This window comes from Coregonus lavaretus (assembly GCF_964263955.1).
Source record: "Coregonus lavaretus genome assembly, chromosome: 3".
Lineage (NCBI taxonomy): Eukaryota > Metazoa > Chordata > Actinopteri > Salmoniformes > Salmonidae > Coregonus > Coregonus lavaretus.
This window is the reverse complement of record NC_139990.1, coordinates 24,561,424-24,577,100: the sequence shown is the minus strand read 5'-3', so window position 1 is coordinate 24,577,100 and position 15,677 is coordinate 24,561,424. Positions and strand designations below refer to the sequence as shown.

The 15,677-nt window shown below is 42.3% G+C and overlaps 2 protein-coding genes across 2 annotated transcripts; both read left to right on the top strand.

The window, feature by feature from the left end:
- The first annotated feature begins 160 nt into the window (after positions 1 to 160).
- On the top strand, positions 161 to 5,475 carry tatdn1 (TatD DNase domain containing 1). The gene is made up of 12 exons (XM_084157801.1): positions 161 to 242; positions 2,704 to 2,769; positions 3,034 to 3,083; positions 3,360 to 3,423; positions 3,549 to 3,692; positions 3,853 to 3,895; positions 4,027 to 4,112; positions 4,203 to 4,243; positions 4,370 to 4,446; positions 4,551 to 4,621; positions 4,729 to 4,855; positions 5,097 to 5,475. Exons 1-12 carry the CDS (start codon positions 176 to 178, stop codon positions 5,197 to 5,199), a joined length of 939 nt encoding a protein of 312 aa, XP_084013927.1. The 5' UTR covers positions 161 to 175; the 3' UTR covers positions 5,200 to 5,475.
- Positions 5,476 to 6,876: 1,401 nt separating this feature from the next.
- Positions 6,877 to 11,428, top strand: rnf139 (ring finger protein 139). The gene is made up of 2 exons (XM_084158395.1): positions 6,877 to 7,196; positions 8,605 to 11,428. The coding sequence occupies exons 1-2, from the start codon at positions 7,034 to 7,036 to the stop codon at positions 10,452 to 10,454; spliced, it is 2,013 nt and encodes a 670-aa protein (XP_084014521.1). The 5' UTR covers positions 6,877 to 7,033; the 3' UTR covers positions 10,455 to 11,428.
- Positions 11,429 to 15,677: the final 4,249 nt, after the last annotated feature.

Genomic DNA, 15,677 nt, shown 5'->3' with positions numbered 1-15,677 from the left:
AATAATAGCAAAGAATATCTGATAATGCTCTAGAGTAACTGTAATAATAAACAATACATCATATTTCCTTTCGTCATTTTCATTTTTCATCACCTGAGACAAAGGTAAAGATGAAGTATGCGTATCTATTTGGTTATATATGGTAATTGTGTATGCCGTTGTAGAATTATGGGAAATGCTCAAAATTGCAAGTGGAGTTTCTTTCAGCAGGCTTGCAAGGATGGCACACTTAAAATTTATAGGTAAGACGTTACCAGGGATTGGACTGAGCAGTACTGCAAGCAACTATAAAATCATACGTTGTCTAAGTTAGGGAAATGGGTGTTGCTGAATGTACACTACTACTACTACTACTACTACTGCTAGCTAGCTAGCTTAGCTTAACAGAACCCACCACAATTGTCCGAACGACAGATATTGTAGCCAGTTTTCTAAACTATGCCCCTAAATCAGTGGCGATTTTAGCATGTAAATCTCGGTGGGGCAAACAAAACATAAATTGTGGGGATGCATGCCAGTAAAGCCACTACATAACACAACACTAAACAATACATTAATTACACTATAACGGTGACAAACTGTGCCAACAAACTGTTTTAGGGCCTACATAAAGCTGTCACAACAGCAGAATCCCAACAGCAGTCCCAACACCTTACCACTGCTACACCTGGCTATCAGCGGAGCCTTGTCTGGCAGCGAAACAGTTCATTCAGCCTCATTTACTGCCTTGAAAAAAAACATAGCTGATATGGTTGACTTGCTTAAACAATTGTGGTTTCTACTGACATCTGAGATGTACAAACTATGGCATAAGGGGACAACAAGCAGATAAGAGGCAATCCGTAATTTCGATTAAGACATTAATGAGCGAGCTAGTATGGACGTAGTCAATATAACTATTTGTTCTGCACTTTTGAAATGTACAATGACAGAATTCAGAACATGGGCCGTTCTTACAGTGTTCTCCCAGTACACCATGTCTGAACAATAGGCTAAATAAAGGGGTCATTTAAGCAGACAATGAAAGCTCTTACAATATTCGATAATTACATTTCTCTAAAACAGGTTATAGGCTACATGTGCACCACCAAGTCAGAACAGTAGGCGAAATTAAGAGTGAAAAATATACCAAATTATTAAGGTGAGGCACATGGGCTACTAACAGCTTACTACACAACACACAGTTAGTGTTACTTTCTTAGCTACAGTATACATATCTCCCTGGCATATAACCTCATTTATGCAGCAGCATACAGTACATTTTTGGACTCACCTTGTTGTGCAGTGCTCACTTGAACTCAGTCCAAATGGGCAAATGTCATCAAAGTCTGGCATTCTCTGGATTTATGGTGCTTTCAAGACAACTGGGAACTCGGAAAAAACAAGGTCGAATCATGATGACGTCAGTGATCTTCAGGTCGTAGCTCTAGAAAGAGTCCCGAGTTTCCGATTTATAATTCTGAGTTGGATGACCGTTCAAAGCGTATTTTCCCAGTCAGAGCTAGTTTTTTCCAGAGTTCCCAGTTGTCTTGAACTCATTGAAGTCAGATTTCCCAGTTCTGAGTTAACAGTTGTTTTGAGTGCGGCAGAAATCATGCCGGATTGACAGTATTGCCAATGTTGAATGTTTATCATTTTAAGCTTGGAAAAGAGACCCTTAAACCGAGAATTGGGACCACACACCCACTCCACTGAATAGCAGGCTAGTGATTGCTTTGCAATGCTTGCAGTTAGCCACTGATTCCATCCAAACCACTCATTGTTGAATGTGCAATTTCCAACTTGTTGTGTAATGTTTTTGTCGAATGGCCGATGAGCACCAATACGTGTTATCTATAATTTCTCTTCATTATTTCTCTTCATATGACAAGGGTTAGAAAGGATTTGCCAGTAGATTGTCGACTTGATTGATGATGACGACGACTGCTAGCTAAGATTTTGAAAGTATGATGTTGACATGATCAGTCAAATCAAAGCTACTGTAGATATAACGTGATTTGATGTCATTTTATCTGTGGCCAATGACCTTGAGCCTTCTTGGATGGGCACTTCTAATGTAACTCTATGGCAGCACCCAAGGGGCTTGAATTTTCGAGCTCTACCCTTAGATTTGGCAGTGATTTACTGTCTCCATGAGTGACAGAACACTGAGCCAATCACGGTGCAACTAGAGAACATTACCAACCCCTACGCTCCAAATTTTCCGCTGGCTGCCCCACCACCACAGAAAGCACTGAGCTAGGCTGAAACACCTGCATTTTGGAGCTGCCTTACTCAAGAAAGCAAAAAAGAGACCATGTTTGTATGGAGGCTTTATTAACTCAATGACATGTATTAATGCCAAAATAACATGCAAAACAGGTAACCCCCCTGTTCTTTTGCATAGAATGTGGGTCGCCACTGCCCTAAATGTAACAAGACATCATTACATTACATTAGCTGTGCATGGAAGCTTGTACAGAATCATCTACAGAATCAGAGATGATCTATTGTTACAGTGCCACTTGACAATAGCCTAACTTTATACACAGTTCAAAATAGCTGATGAGCTGCCTATTAATAGTAAAGCTGAAAGTGGATGTAAGGTTGTCTTGTCTACATTATGTATAGCTGCTTAGTACTTACTATAGACATTGATGCCTATAAAGCAGGGGATATATATGATTTCTGAGTTATGATGATGTATGCCATTCTCCTCCACAGATATTGGTATTAACCTAACAGACCCTATGTTTCGAGGAGTTTACAGAGGAAATCAAAAACATAAAGGTAGGTGTGAGTTGAACATGCATTTGGGCTACATAACACTGTCAAATGAGACATCTGATCTGATATGTGCAATATTTTTACATTTAAGTCATTTAGCAGATGCTCTTATCCAGAGCGACTTACAAATTGACAATATGCATCTCTGTTACATTTACTAGGCTGATTGGGAATGTATTAAGCATTTCTAACATATCTGTACTTCCACTTGACATTGTTGCCTAGTTCTAGACTCATACAAATGGTAAAACAAATGTTTTGGGGCAGGTGACTTTGATCAGATAATTGACCGTGCTGTCAAAGTTGGAGTCCAAAAGGTAAGATTTGTGTCAATGTTTAATTTCATGTCAACATCATAAATATAGTATTGTGTTAATAGCCTACATCAGGGCTATCCAACCCTCTTCCTGGAGAGCTACTGTGCTGTCGGTTTTCACTCCAACCCTAATCTATGGCACCTGATCCTAATAATTAGTTGGTTGAGAAACGGAATTAGGTTAGTTACAACTGGGGTTGGAGTGAAAACCTACAGGAGGGTAGCTCTCCAGGAACCGGGTTGTAGAGCCCTGGCACATGTTCCTTAACCCTTACAGTTCATGATCACGGGGGGAAATCTTGAAGACAGCAAGGAGGCCCTCAAATTAGCAGAGTCCAGAGGTAATGATGATGTATCAAAATGACTAGGATTAAAATGATTATTCACTCGTGTTTAATGCATTTTGTCAGCGCTATCAGAGTTATAACAATTTAATTATGGTCATACAATTCGTGTCTATGCACAGAGGAATTTTACAGTACGGTTGGATGTCATCCAACACGCTGCAGTGAGTTTGAACAGAGTGGACCAGATCAGTACTTCACATCACTTAGGGAGTTGGCAACATCAAACAAGGGCAAGGTGGTGGCCATTGGAGAATGTGGATTAGGTAGGTTGGCAGCCATATATTGTCATCATCTCCAACTCTTAACAGTCCCTGTTATACATGTATATTTTAGTGTTGTTTACAGTTTCAACATACTGGTACATGTACAATAAATGTGTCAAGTTATTTAGCCCACTATATGCCTCTACTCTCAACACAACAGATTTTGACAGGTTGGAATTCTGTCCAAAAGAAACTCAAATGAAGTGAGTTACCTTTTTATTTTAGAAGAATGTTTAGAGACTGCACCAATACAAATAATGTACTGCACTTAACAGAAGGAAAAATTGAAAAGTTAAGATTATAAATGCATCAAACCACTTTTTCCCTGTGACAGGTATTTTGAGAAGCAGTTCGACTTGGCTGAGGAAACCAAACTGCCAATGTTCCTTCACTGCAGAAACTCGCATACGGATTTCCTTGGTATGTTTGTTGTCTCACACATGTACAACATCGGCCTCTTGATTCCATGACAATGGCTAATGTTTTGTATTGTCATTTTTTTATTGGCAGACATCATGAAGAGAAACAGAGACAGATGTGTCGGAGGTGTGGTAAGGAAATGTCTCAGACGTTATTTTGTAGTTGGGAACCATTCATGTAATGAATACATTATTTCCCCTTGACCCCTAGAAAAGTTATAAATCAGAGTGTCATTGAATGCTTTTCAAATCTACCAGGTCCACTCTTTTGATGGAACTAAAGAAGATGCTGCTGCCCTTATTGACCTGGATCTATATATTGGCATAAACGGCTGGTGAGATCATTTTGAGATTGAGAAGTTATTATGCAGAATACGCACCTGTGTAAAAATTGTCTATTTCATTCCAAATCTTTGTTTTTGTTCTCTCACCATTTCAGTTCTTTGAAAACAGGAGCAAATATTGAAGCGATGAAGTCCATTCCCAGTGAAAGACTGATGATTGAGACAGGTTTGTGACCCTGCTGAGAAAAAGTGCTTATATTAATCTGTGTCTCAGCTTGCTTCAGAACATTGGGAGAATGCTAGTTTGAGTGAATGCTCTCCTCACATTTCTAGATGCTCCATGGTGTGGGGTGAAGAACACTCATGCGGGGGCCAAGCACATCAAAACTACATTTCCCACAAAGAAGAAATGGGAGGCAGGACACTGCTTGAAGGACAGGAACGAGCCCTGCCATATCATGTATGTCAGTTGGTTCCTAGGTTGAAAGGGCATGTACAATATCTAGGGGTCTCGTTAGCATATAGTATGTTACAGTGATGACCCAATTTAGACTTGTTCATTCGTTCACGCTAATCTGAGCATAACCAGCTGAATTAACTGCTGAATTGATTTGATTAGCCCTGTGATAACTCATTGTGTTGTTGTTCAGGATGATTTGAGACTTTTTGTAATATCAATAACTTTTTTACCTTTGTTCCAGACAAGTGCTTGAAGTCATGGCTGCTGCAAGGAATGAGGATCCTGTGGAGATGGCAAACATAATTTACAACACCACTATGAATGTGTTCTTTACTGGAAGCTGATTACATTTCCTAAAATACATTTTCCCTGACCTAATTTGAAAAAGCCTTTTGCCCTTAGGGAAGAGCATTTCATGCTACTCTTCAAGAGTAGTTTATGTTTACACCATCTGCCAACAGGGTCCAACTGCTCATGTTAGCACTTGCTGGTATCAATCTGTGAAGTCCTCAGAAATGCCTTATCGCCAACTTTGCATGGCTTAGGAAAGTTCCTTCAATTAGAGTCAAAGAAGAAATAAAATACTCATAACCAAATAAAAAAAGTTTTTTCATAATGAATTCAAGTAATCCCTCAAATCAGTATTTGCATTGACATGCTAGGTAACAGTTGACTGATCTGTGTGTGTGTGACCTGAATGTTTAGGTTGAGCAACAACCCCCTCATGCATTTAATTCTGTTACAGGAAGTGTTGGAAGTGAACCATCATCGATTGCACAAAAATATGAAAATGTTATTAGTGATTTACTGAAAGCTGCTGAAAGACAGATATTTAACAACTGTAATGCCGTGTTCAAAACAACTGGAAACTGGAATCTCCAACATCCGACTTTAGTGCGTTCAAGACAACTGGGAACCAGGAAAAAACTAGCTCCTACTGGGAAAAATTGTTTTGAACAGTCATCCAACTTGGAATTCCAAGTCGGAAACTCTGGCATCTTTCTAGAGCTCCGACTTTCCGACCTGAATATCACTAATGTCATGATTTGACCTTGTTTTTTTTCAGCGTTCGCAGTTGTCTTGAAATCATTTATAGAGCTCTGACTTTCTGACCTTAAGATCACTGACTTCATGATTTGACCTTGTTTTTTCCAAGTTCCCTATTGTCTTAGATGCTGCGTTTACATGCTAGTCAGAACTAGGAAACTCAGACATTTCTGACAAGAGTAGATTTATAATTGCTCATATTTATGAAGATTTTACCCTATCATGGAGAGATGCTTGGAGATGCTTGGATTCTTTACCTACCATATAAATCGTTTGAAACAATTGTATGTAATTTAATTATTTTGGCCAAAATTTAGTACTTTATGTTCCCCGTGTACCTTTTGTATTGAATTATTATTGTAATAAAATATAACGTTTCCTATTTCCGACTAGCACGTGAACGCGGCAGAAATCACCGTAAGGCCACATCTAGAACAATGCGACAGATATTTCACCAGATGTATAAATGTGAAGCATCCGGTTGGCGTTTCCACTCACTACCAAATGTGGTGATGAGAGGAAGCTCAGTGGCCGGCAATGGGAAGATGGAGCCAGAGGGATTTTGGCTGACATTCTGCAAATTTTCTCATCGATAAAACATTTGATCTCCATACAGTATTGTGTTTCCAAAACTCGAATATGTAACAAACAGAGTGGACTGCGTTTTGTAGACTTTACCCTTTGCCAAAGTTTCTAAAAGGTGCGTTGTTTAGAAGGAGTGCAAGGGCAAACTGAGTTGTTGCACACGCGCACTTCACAGAGTGGGCGTTCCCCTAACGCAAATATGCAAATAAATGCTACAACGCGCCAATAGAATCTCACTATGATTAATTTACTCCCATTGGAAACGAAAGGCTCTGGTCTGGCTTGAGTTAGTTCTAAAAATCTTTAATAAGGCACATCGATAACGTCACAGGCCACACCTTTTGACGTCCGAAACGTCACGAGGGGTTACAAAAAAGTAGCAACTTCCGCGTTCTTTGCATAGCAACAGGAGTGCAGCGAAGATGGCGGATTGTATGGACCCCGTTAAATAACGTGTGGGAAGTTGACGCCGAAAGAAGTGAGAAGCTGGAGTTTTTAACTCTTTAAACGGAGTGACCGAGTCCTCCAGGACTTACGCCCTATGCCATGGCGTCAGCTAATGTCCGAATCGGCCAACAAGCCTTGACCGTGCTGGATGTGGCACTTCGAGTCCCTTGTATCTTTATTATCGACGCCATTTTTAACTCTTACTATGATCCTGGGTCAGGATGGGCCGGGACAGCGGGCAACATTTTAATCCGAGTCATGGGTAAGATAAGTATTAGCCACTGTCAACATTTTGACAGCTAGCTAGCTACTATTGCAGACACCAGTGTGGCTGTTCCGCGTCAACTGTCAACCGCGAAGGGCCTCGACCACAGTCCAATCCTTCCAAAGCCGTTTTACCAGCGATAACAACGCAAAGACCTTGTTTTGCGCAGTTGTTAGCCAGATAGGTAGCTATTAACCCTACCCTCACTCCTTCTAGGCTTTCTAGTACAGTTAGCTAGCCAACTAAATAACGCTAGCCAATATGTTGGTCATATGCATGCTCATCAGACAAATGAATACCAGCTAGGTGTTGTAAGATCATTTACCTCTGGCCAAGTAGCTACTTAGTAAAGTTATGAAGTATGGGCTAAACCTGTTTTGTCAATGCAGGACAAATAACTGACGGTGTGGCCTTCATTTTGGCCTGTCGATACTGTCACAGGCAAACAAACATGTTTAGATGTCAAACAAACACGTCTAGGTAGTTTGCTGACCTCAATGTGTGTTTGATCAGTTACTTTTTGGGCATACTTACTGCCCTGAAGTCCAACACTGTTTGCATGACCCTTGTCAAACAGCCTACCTACCCTGCAAGTTACCATCCTACACTCTCCTTGCAAACATGTCAATTGTTAAACTTAGACCTATGTAATGTTTTCAGACACATTTTTATATACCGACCCTACCTTTGCGCTTGTTTACGCTGAACAACACTGGGGTCGGAATGCAATCATGGTTACATTAAGAGCTAGCGTGAGATATGGGTCTGAAAATGTACCTTGATGCACGGATGGGATATGCCACTGTATTCCAAATTGTACCTTTATCCACACTGATACATCGAGAAGATTGAAATACTGTTCATTTTCCTGGAAAACTACCCTTTTCGTCCTCATACTAGCAAACAGTAAACACTGCAGCCAATTTTGAAATGGCAGCGTCAGCCATTCAGCTCCTTTGTTGTTCAACGTGACGTGCTTTTCCATAATGGCTGCTGTGGCTAGTGCTACCTACTATGAGGACGAAAAGGGCAGTTTTCCGGCAAAACTAGCAGTATTTAAATCTTCCCGATGGAGTAGTGTGGATAAAGGTAAAATTTGGAGTACAGTGGCATATCCCATCCCTGCATTGAGGTATGATTTCCGACCCATATCTCACGCTGGCTCCACTGTCTTAATGTAACCATGATTGCGTTCCGACCCCAGTGCAGATCCGTGTAAACAAGCGCAACGGTAGGGTCGGTATCCACTGGCAAATAGTTTGCCTAAAGTAAGATACTGCCAAATGACTGATTCCTCTCCAGCTAAATGTAGTTCTAAACCTTATCATAAATCAATACCTTTTGTACAGCAGATGGTCTATTTCACTTGATGCTATGTTGACACTATGGTTTGAATTTGTTTCAGGTATCATGGTCTCCAGTGTGGTCCTGGTGTTGTCACAGAAGGCCCTATTCAAGTTCTACACACTATTCTTCGCTGTGCTCCTGGGAGGGGTGGCCGTTCTTATCAACTACTATGCCATATCTCACATAGACTTCTACAGCGCCTACTACAAAGCAGCGCTGGGTTTCAGACTCCTACCACGAAACGGGCCCACCCTATGGTTGGGTATGGCCGTGGTGCAACTCCTTTTCGGCATGGGCTATGTGGTACTGCTAAACATTCAGTCCGTGTTTGCTGTTCTTGTGGTCCTGGATATCATGATTCCGCTGTGGGGGCTCATCATCGAGCTTCCCGTGGACGTACGGCAACTGGTAGCAGTGGCCTCTGGCTTGGCTCTGGCTCTGAACACGGCTGTGTGCCTGGCCCTTAAGCTCAAGTGGTTCTACTATTCCTGCCGCTACGTCTACCTACTGTTGCGCCACATGTACCGCATCTACGGGCTGCAGCTTCTGGTAGAGGATACCTGGAAGAGGATCCGGTTCCCGGACGTGCTGCGTGTCTTCTGGCTCACACGCATGACAGCGCAGGCCATCATCCTGGTTTACGTAGTCAAGGTGGTACGGCACGAGAGCGGCGACCACAGCTACCTGACGTGGGACGTCTTCTGGGACCTGTTCAGCAACCTCATCATCAGCGGCTGCGACTCTACGCTGACTGTGTTGGGCATGAGTGCCGTCATCTCCTCCATCGCCCACTACCTGGGCCTCAGCATCCTAGCATTCATCGGCTCTACCGAGGAGGAGGACAAGCGGCTGGGCTTCGTGGCGCCCGTTCTCTTCTTCATCCTGGCCCTGCAAACGGGCCTGAGTGGCCTGGACCCTGAGGAACGGCTGGTGCGGCTCAGCCGCAACATGTGCCTTCTGCTGACTGCCATCCTGCACTTCATCCATGGCATGACAGACCCCGTGCTCATGTCGCTGAGTGCCTCGCACGTCTCCTCCTTCCGCCGTCACTTCCCGGTCCTGCTGGTATCGCTCTGCCTCTTCGTGCTGCCCGTTGTGCTCAGCTACACCCTGTGGCACCGCTACGCCCTCAACACCTGGCTGTTCGCCGTCACTGCCTTCTGCGTGGAGCTCTGCCTCAAGGTGGTGGTGTCGCTGACGGTCTACGGCCTCTTTATGGTGGACGGCTACTACAACGTGCTGTGGGAGAAGCTGGACGACTACGTTTACTACGTGCGCTCCACAGGCAACATCATCGAGTTTGTCTTTGGCGTCATCATGTTTGGAAACGGCGCCTACACCATGATGTTTGAGTCAGGGAGCAAGATCCGCGCCTGCATGATGTGCCTCCACGCCTACTTCAACATCTACCTGCAGGCCAAGAATGGCTGGAAGACCTTCATCAACCGCCGTACGGCTGTCAAGAAAATCAACTCCTTGCCGGAGGTGAAGGGTGGCCAGCTGCGCGACATCGAGGACGTCTGTGCCATATGCTACCAGGAGTTTGCCACGTCGGCACGTATCACGCCGTGCCAACACTACTTTCACGCACTCTGCCTCCGTAAGTGGCTCTACATCCAGGACACGTGTCCCATGTGCCACCAGAAGGTGTACGTTGAGGAGGAGGCCCGGGACAGGGCACCCTTCAACAACAACGGCTACGTGGCGCCAGGCAGGGACCTGGGCCAGTTTGCAGAGCCCGGCGGGGCAGAGGCCGCAGCAGCTGCAGGTGGGCCTGAGCCTGAGAATGAACTACTAGAGGATAATGACAGTATTGAGTATGATGAGGATGAGTGGGGGACAGAGAACGGTGAAACGCCCATAGAGGAAGACTATATTAATGATGACACAGACTCTAACGGGGACTGATCAGCATATAGAGATAAATATATTATATATAAGTTAAAAAAACATCTTAATTTTCTCAACATCAGGGATGTCACTTATTTTCACTCTTAAGATGTTTCCTTTTTTGTTTGTCTTTGGGTTAGCTCCTTCAAGGGCTTGCCGAGGTGTAGCTGCTATGATTGAGTGTGCCTAGGTGGTTGGGTGTCCCAACGGGTGCAGTTCCGTGTGAGAGACCCACATTGCTTGTGTTTTGTAGGGATGCCGTTGGTCGTGTGTTTGCTGTTTTGCTGAAAGAAAGTAAGCAGTGAGCCGAGAGGGGCTCCAAGAGCTCCGCGCCAAGAAGAGGTTTAATTAAAATGTGAAGTTCTACTGTAATCGCAGATATACCTCTTATCATTACTACTGGTCTCTTGTGTGACCTTGCTTAATTTGTGTACGTTATTGTACATGTAATAAAAATACACTTTCCCTTAGAAAAGAGAAGGTTGTATTCAAATGAGTGTTTTGAGAGATGCTACTTTACTCAACTTCAAGATATGTTTGAGTGTTACCTTGAAAATGAAACTGCACCATGTTTTGCTCAGACCATGTTAATTAAGTGATCTCTGCACTTCAACTCACTCAGTTCAAATAGTTTTGTTAGTGATGCTTATCCACACTATTGCAGTTTTAAAAGGGCAGTTGATTTTACATTTTACAACTGAAATTACATTCTTTAGAAATGGTAACAGCTTCCAGAGCAACTAAAGATTACAATGTTATTTTCAATACAATAGTAATTATTGTTAATCATGGTAAATTGAAACTACTGAAGGTATCACTTGTCCTAATCAGGAATTGAGAGGCATCTTATTTGATTGAAAAGCTGTGGTTTCAGTTTGTTTCAGCAATGAAGGACTTTGATTATTGGTTTAGTTGTTTGCTTTTAATGAAAGGTAAAGCTGTTAATTTTGCACACAAAAAAAATCATGTAAATAAAATCATCTTTAATAGTGGTTTGTGGTTAAATGTAAATGTTTGGACAATAAGTGCCCAAGAAACACTACAAACACTGTAGTACACGGTAGTGAATGCAATAGAGCTAGGTTTCCATCCAATTCTGCATAAATAATGTTCGAATTTTACCACCAGAGATGTATTTTTCATTCGGTACATGTGAATTTAACAGCAAACGTTATTTTGATGTGCACTACGTCATCACGCACAGACTTTTATCCGCAATAGTTTGATCAAAACAAGTTAAATGGGTTTTCATCGCATTTTCAACCCTACTGATGATTTTGTCACAAAAACTGTTGCGTTAACGTTATATAGAAAATGTGCCCACTCTGATCTTGGCACGTGCACTCTAGCCAACAGCTCAACAGCTTGCAGATACAGTGCGGGTAGGCTACCTACATGATGAGATTATTATGGATAAGCGCGATATTATTTTTATTTGTCAAACGGCGGCCAAGCATCGATCATCATGTCACCAGAATAAGACCCTCAACATTTATTGGAAAGGAGCATCAAATTCATCACGTGCACTTTCACCACCCTGTGATGTTCATCATAATTTATTTCATCTGTAGCCTAATAAACTGCATGTTTTCCCGAGTCGTAGTGTGAGGACCACACAACATATTATCGCGTGATGGTTATTATATCAATATTTGCGCATGAAGGCGCAATTTCTCGCATAATTAATTTTACCGACACAAAAAGATCCCACCCTGTAAAACGAACAAATTGTCAGCATTTATACAATTGTACCGCATACCCTGTTTCCATCAACCGGTCGTGACTATTTTTATGCGTCAGGTAATTCATCAGCATGAAATAGTTGGATGGAAACCTGGAAACATTAAGCTGCTTTGACAAGTACCTAGGAGGAACTACCAGGGATTAGGGAACAACTACCTGCCCAACCATGCCTACAACACACAAACCAAATGTAAACCTTATAAACCAAATGCTGAATCCTCACATACACTATATATACATGTGAATGTGGACACCTCTTCAAATTAGTAGATTCGGCTATTTCAGACACGCCCGTTGCTGACAGGTGTACAAAATCGAGCACACAGCCATGCAATCTCCATAGACAAACATTGGCAGGAGAATGGCCTTACTGAAGAGCTAAGTGACTTTCAACGTGGCACCGTCATAGGATGCCACCTTTCCAACAAGTCAGTTTGTGACATTTCTGCCCTGCTAGAGCTGCCCCGGTCAACTGTAATCGCTGTTATTGTGAAGTGGAAACTTCTAGGAGCAACAACGTCTCAGCCACGAAGTGGTAAGCCACACAAGCTCACAGAATGGGACCGCTGAGTACTGAAGCGCATTCCTTGGTTGCAACACTCACTACCGAGTTCCAAACCGCCTCTGGAAGCAACATCAGCAGGGGGGGGGGACAACTTTTTACCTGTTGTAGGTAGGCTATTTAGATTGTAATTATGGAGACACCTATTTCCAACCCTTTTTCCATAAAACATTAACATGCTAGAACTGAAGCACATTAAGAAATAATGGAGACTAAGCACAGGAAAAGAGCACGTTACATCAATTTGCTCAGAGGAGGTTTAAACTGTATTCTAATGTTGACTTTGCTTAAAGAAAACGGTATCAAGCGAAGTGTTTAATGCATGCTTAGTTTTTGGGGCTAGGGGGCTGCTATGCATGCTCAGTTTTTGGGTCTCGGGGGCTGCTATGCATGCTCAGTTCTTGGGTCTCAGGGGCTGCCCGAGTGGAAATGTTAAATGGAAGTTCTGGAACTCCCTCGCATGGTCCTTTTTATGTGGAGAATGATATATTTGCCTCTTGGCCATCAAGTAGCCTATTAATTTATATGCTACTGTAGGCTACCATTTGATACAATAAATATGTTGAAATTACGATATCACTGGAGTCATTGCAAATCAATGTGCCGCTTGTGTAGCCTACCTGGGGCTGGCAAACCAATTTAATAAATAGCCTGTAACTTCAGTTTATTGTTGTGTTATTATGCAATTATTAATGGACATGTTTAGTTAATTAAATTGGAAGTTAACAAAGCTCTATCGCAATTGCCGGTCAGTTGTTAGAACACATTAGATTGATGGTAACAGCAGTCAGATTAGGCAAAAAATAAATAAACTGGCTGTTGTTGACAAGCATATTCAGTTCATATACATATTATTAACATTTAATTCCAGGGGCGCAACTTTGTTTTTAGAAGTGGGGGGAACATATATATAAACAGTGGATATAAAAAGTCTACACACCCTGTTAAAATGCCAGGTTTTTGTGATGTAAAAGAATTTGTGATGTAAATCATGTCAGAACTTTTTCCACCTTTAATGTAAAACTCACAATAACCTGGTTGCATAAGTGTGCACACCCTTAAACTAATACATTTACGTCATTTAGCAGACGCTCTTATCCAGAGCAACTTACAGTTAGTGAGCGCATACATTCTTTTTTATACTGGCCCCCCGTGGGAATCAAACCCACAACCCTGGTGTTGCAAACGCCATGCTCTACTGAGCTACATCCCTGCCAGCCATTCCCTCCCCTACCCTGGACCAATTGTGCGCCGCCCCATGGGTCTCCCGGTCGCGGCCAGCTACGACAGAGCCTGGATTTGAACCAGGATCACTAGTGGCACAGCTAGCACTGCGATGCAGTGCCTTAGACCACTGCGCCAGTCGGGAGGTTAATACTTTGTTGAAGCACCTTTTGATTTTATTACAGCACTCAGTCTTTTTGGGTGCATCTGGCACATCTTGACGTGGCAATATTTGCCCACTCTTTTTTGCAAAAGCGCTCCAATCTGTCATATTGCGAGGACATCTCCTGTGCACAGCCCTCTTCAGATCACCCCAGATATGTTCAATTGGATTCAGGCCATTCCAAAACGTTAATCTTCTTCTGGTGAAGCCATGCTTTTGTGGATTTGGATGTGTGCTTTGGGTCGTTGTCGTGCTGAAAGGTGAACTTCATCTTCAGCTTTCTAACGGACGCCTGAAGGTTTTGTGCCAAAATTGCCTGTTATTTGGAACTGTTCATAATTCCCTCCACCCTGACTAAGGCCCTGGTTCCAGCTGAAGAAAATCAGCCCCAAAGCATGATGCTGCCACCACCATGCTTCACTGTGGGTATGGTGTTTGTTTTTGCAAACTTCAGCCGGGCTTGGATGTTTTTCTTTGTAAGAAAAGGCTTCCGTCTTGCCACCCTACCCCATAGCCCATTCATATGAAGAATACGGGAGATTGTTGTCACGTGTAGCACACAGCCAGTACTTGCCAGAAATTCCTGCAGTTCCTTTAATGTTGCTGTAGGCCTCTTGGAAGCATCCCAGACCAGTTTTCTTCTCGTCTTTTCATACATTTTGGAGGGACGTCCAGTTCTTGGTAATGTCTCTGTTGTGCCATATTTTCTCCACTTGATGATGACTGTCTTCACTGTGTTCCATGGTATATGTAATGCTTTGGAAAGTATTTTGTACCCTTCTCCTGACTGATATCTTTCAACAATGAGATCCCTCTGATGCCTTGGAAGCTCTCTGCGGACCATGGCTTTTGCTATGAGATGCAACTAAGAAAATGTCAGGAAATTCCTACTAGAACAGCTGAACTTTATTTGTGATTAATCAGAGTCACTTTAAATGATGGCAGGTGTGTAATGACTTCTATTTAACATGCGTTTGAATGTGATTGGTTAATTCTGAACACAGCCACATCCCCAATTATTATAAGAGGGTGTGCACACTTATGCAACCAGGTTATTGTAAGGTTTTTATTTTTCATTTTTCCCCCTTGAAGATTTCAGTTAGTTTTTCAATTGAATTGTTCACACTATAGGTCACATTAACAGTGGAAAAAGTTCAGTCATGATTTATCTTTGTCTCATCCTTTTACATCACAAAAACCTGGCATTTTAACAGGGGTGTGTAGACTTTTTATATCCACTGTATATATACAGTTGAATTCAGAAGTTTACATACACTTAGGTTGGAGTCATTAAAACTCGTTTTTCAACCACTCCACAAATGTCTTGTTAACAAACTATAGTTTTGGCAAGTCGGTTAGGACATCTACTTTGTGCATGACACAAGTAATTTTTCCAACAATTGTTTACAGACAGATTATTTCACTTATAATTCACTGTATCACAATTCCAGTGGGTCAGAAGTTTACATACACTAAGTTGACTGTGCCTTTAAACAGCTTGGAAAATACCAGAAAATGATGTCATGGCTTTAGAAGCTTCTGATAGGCT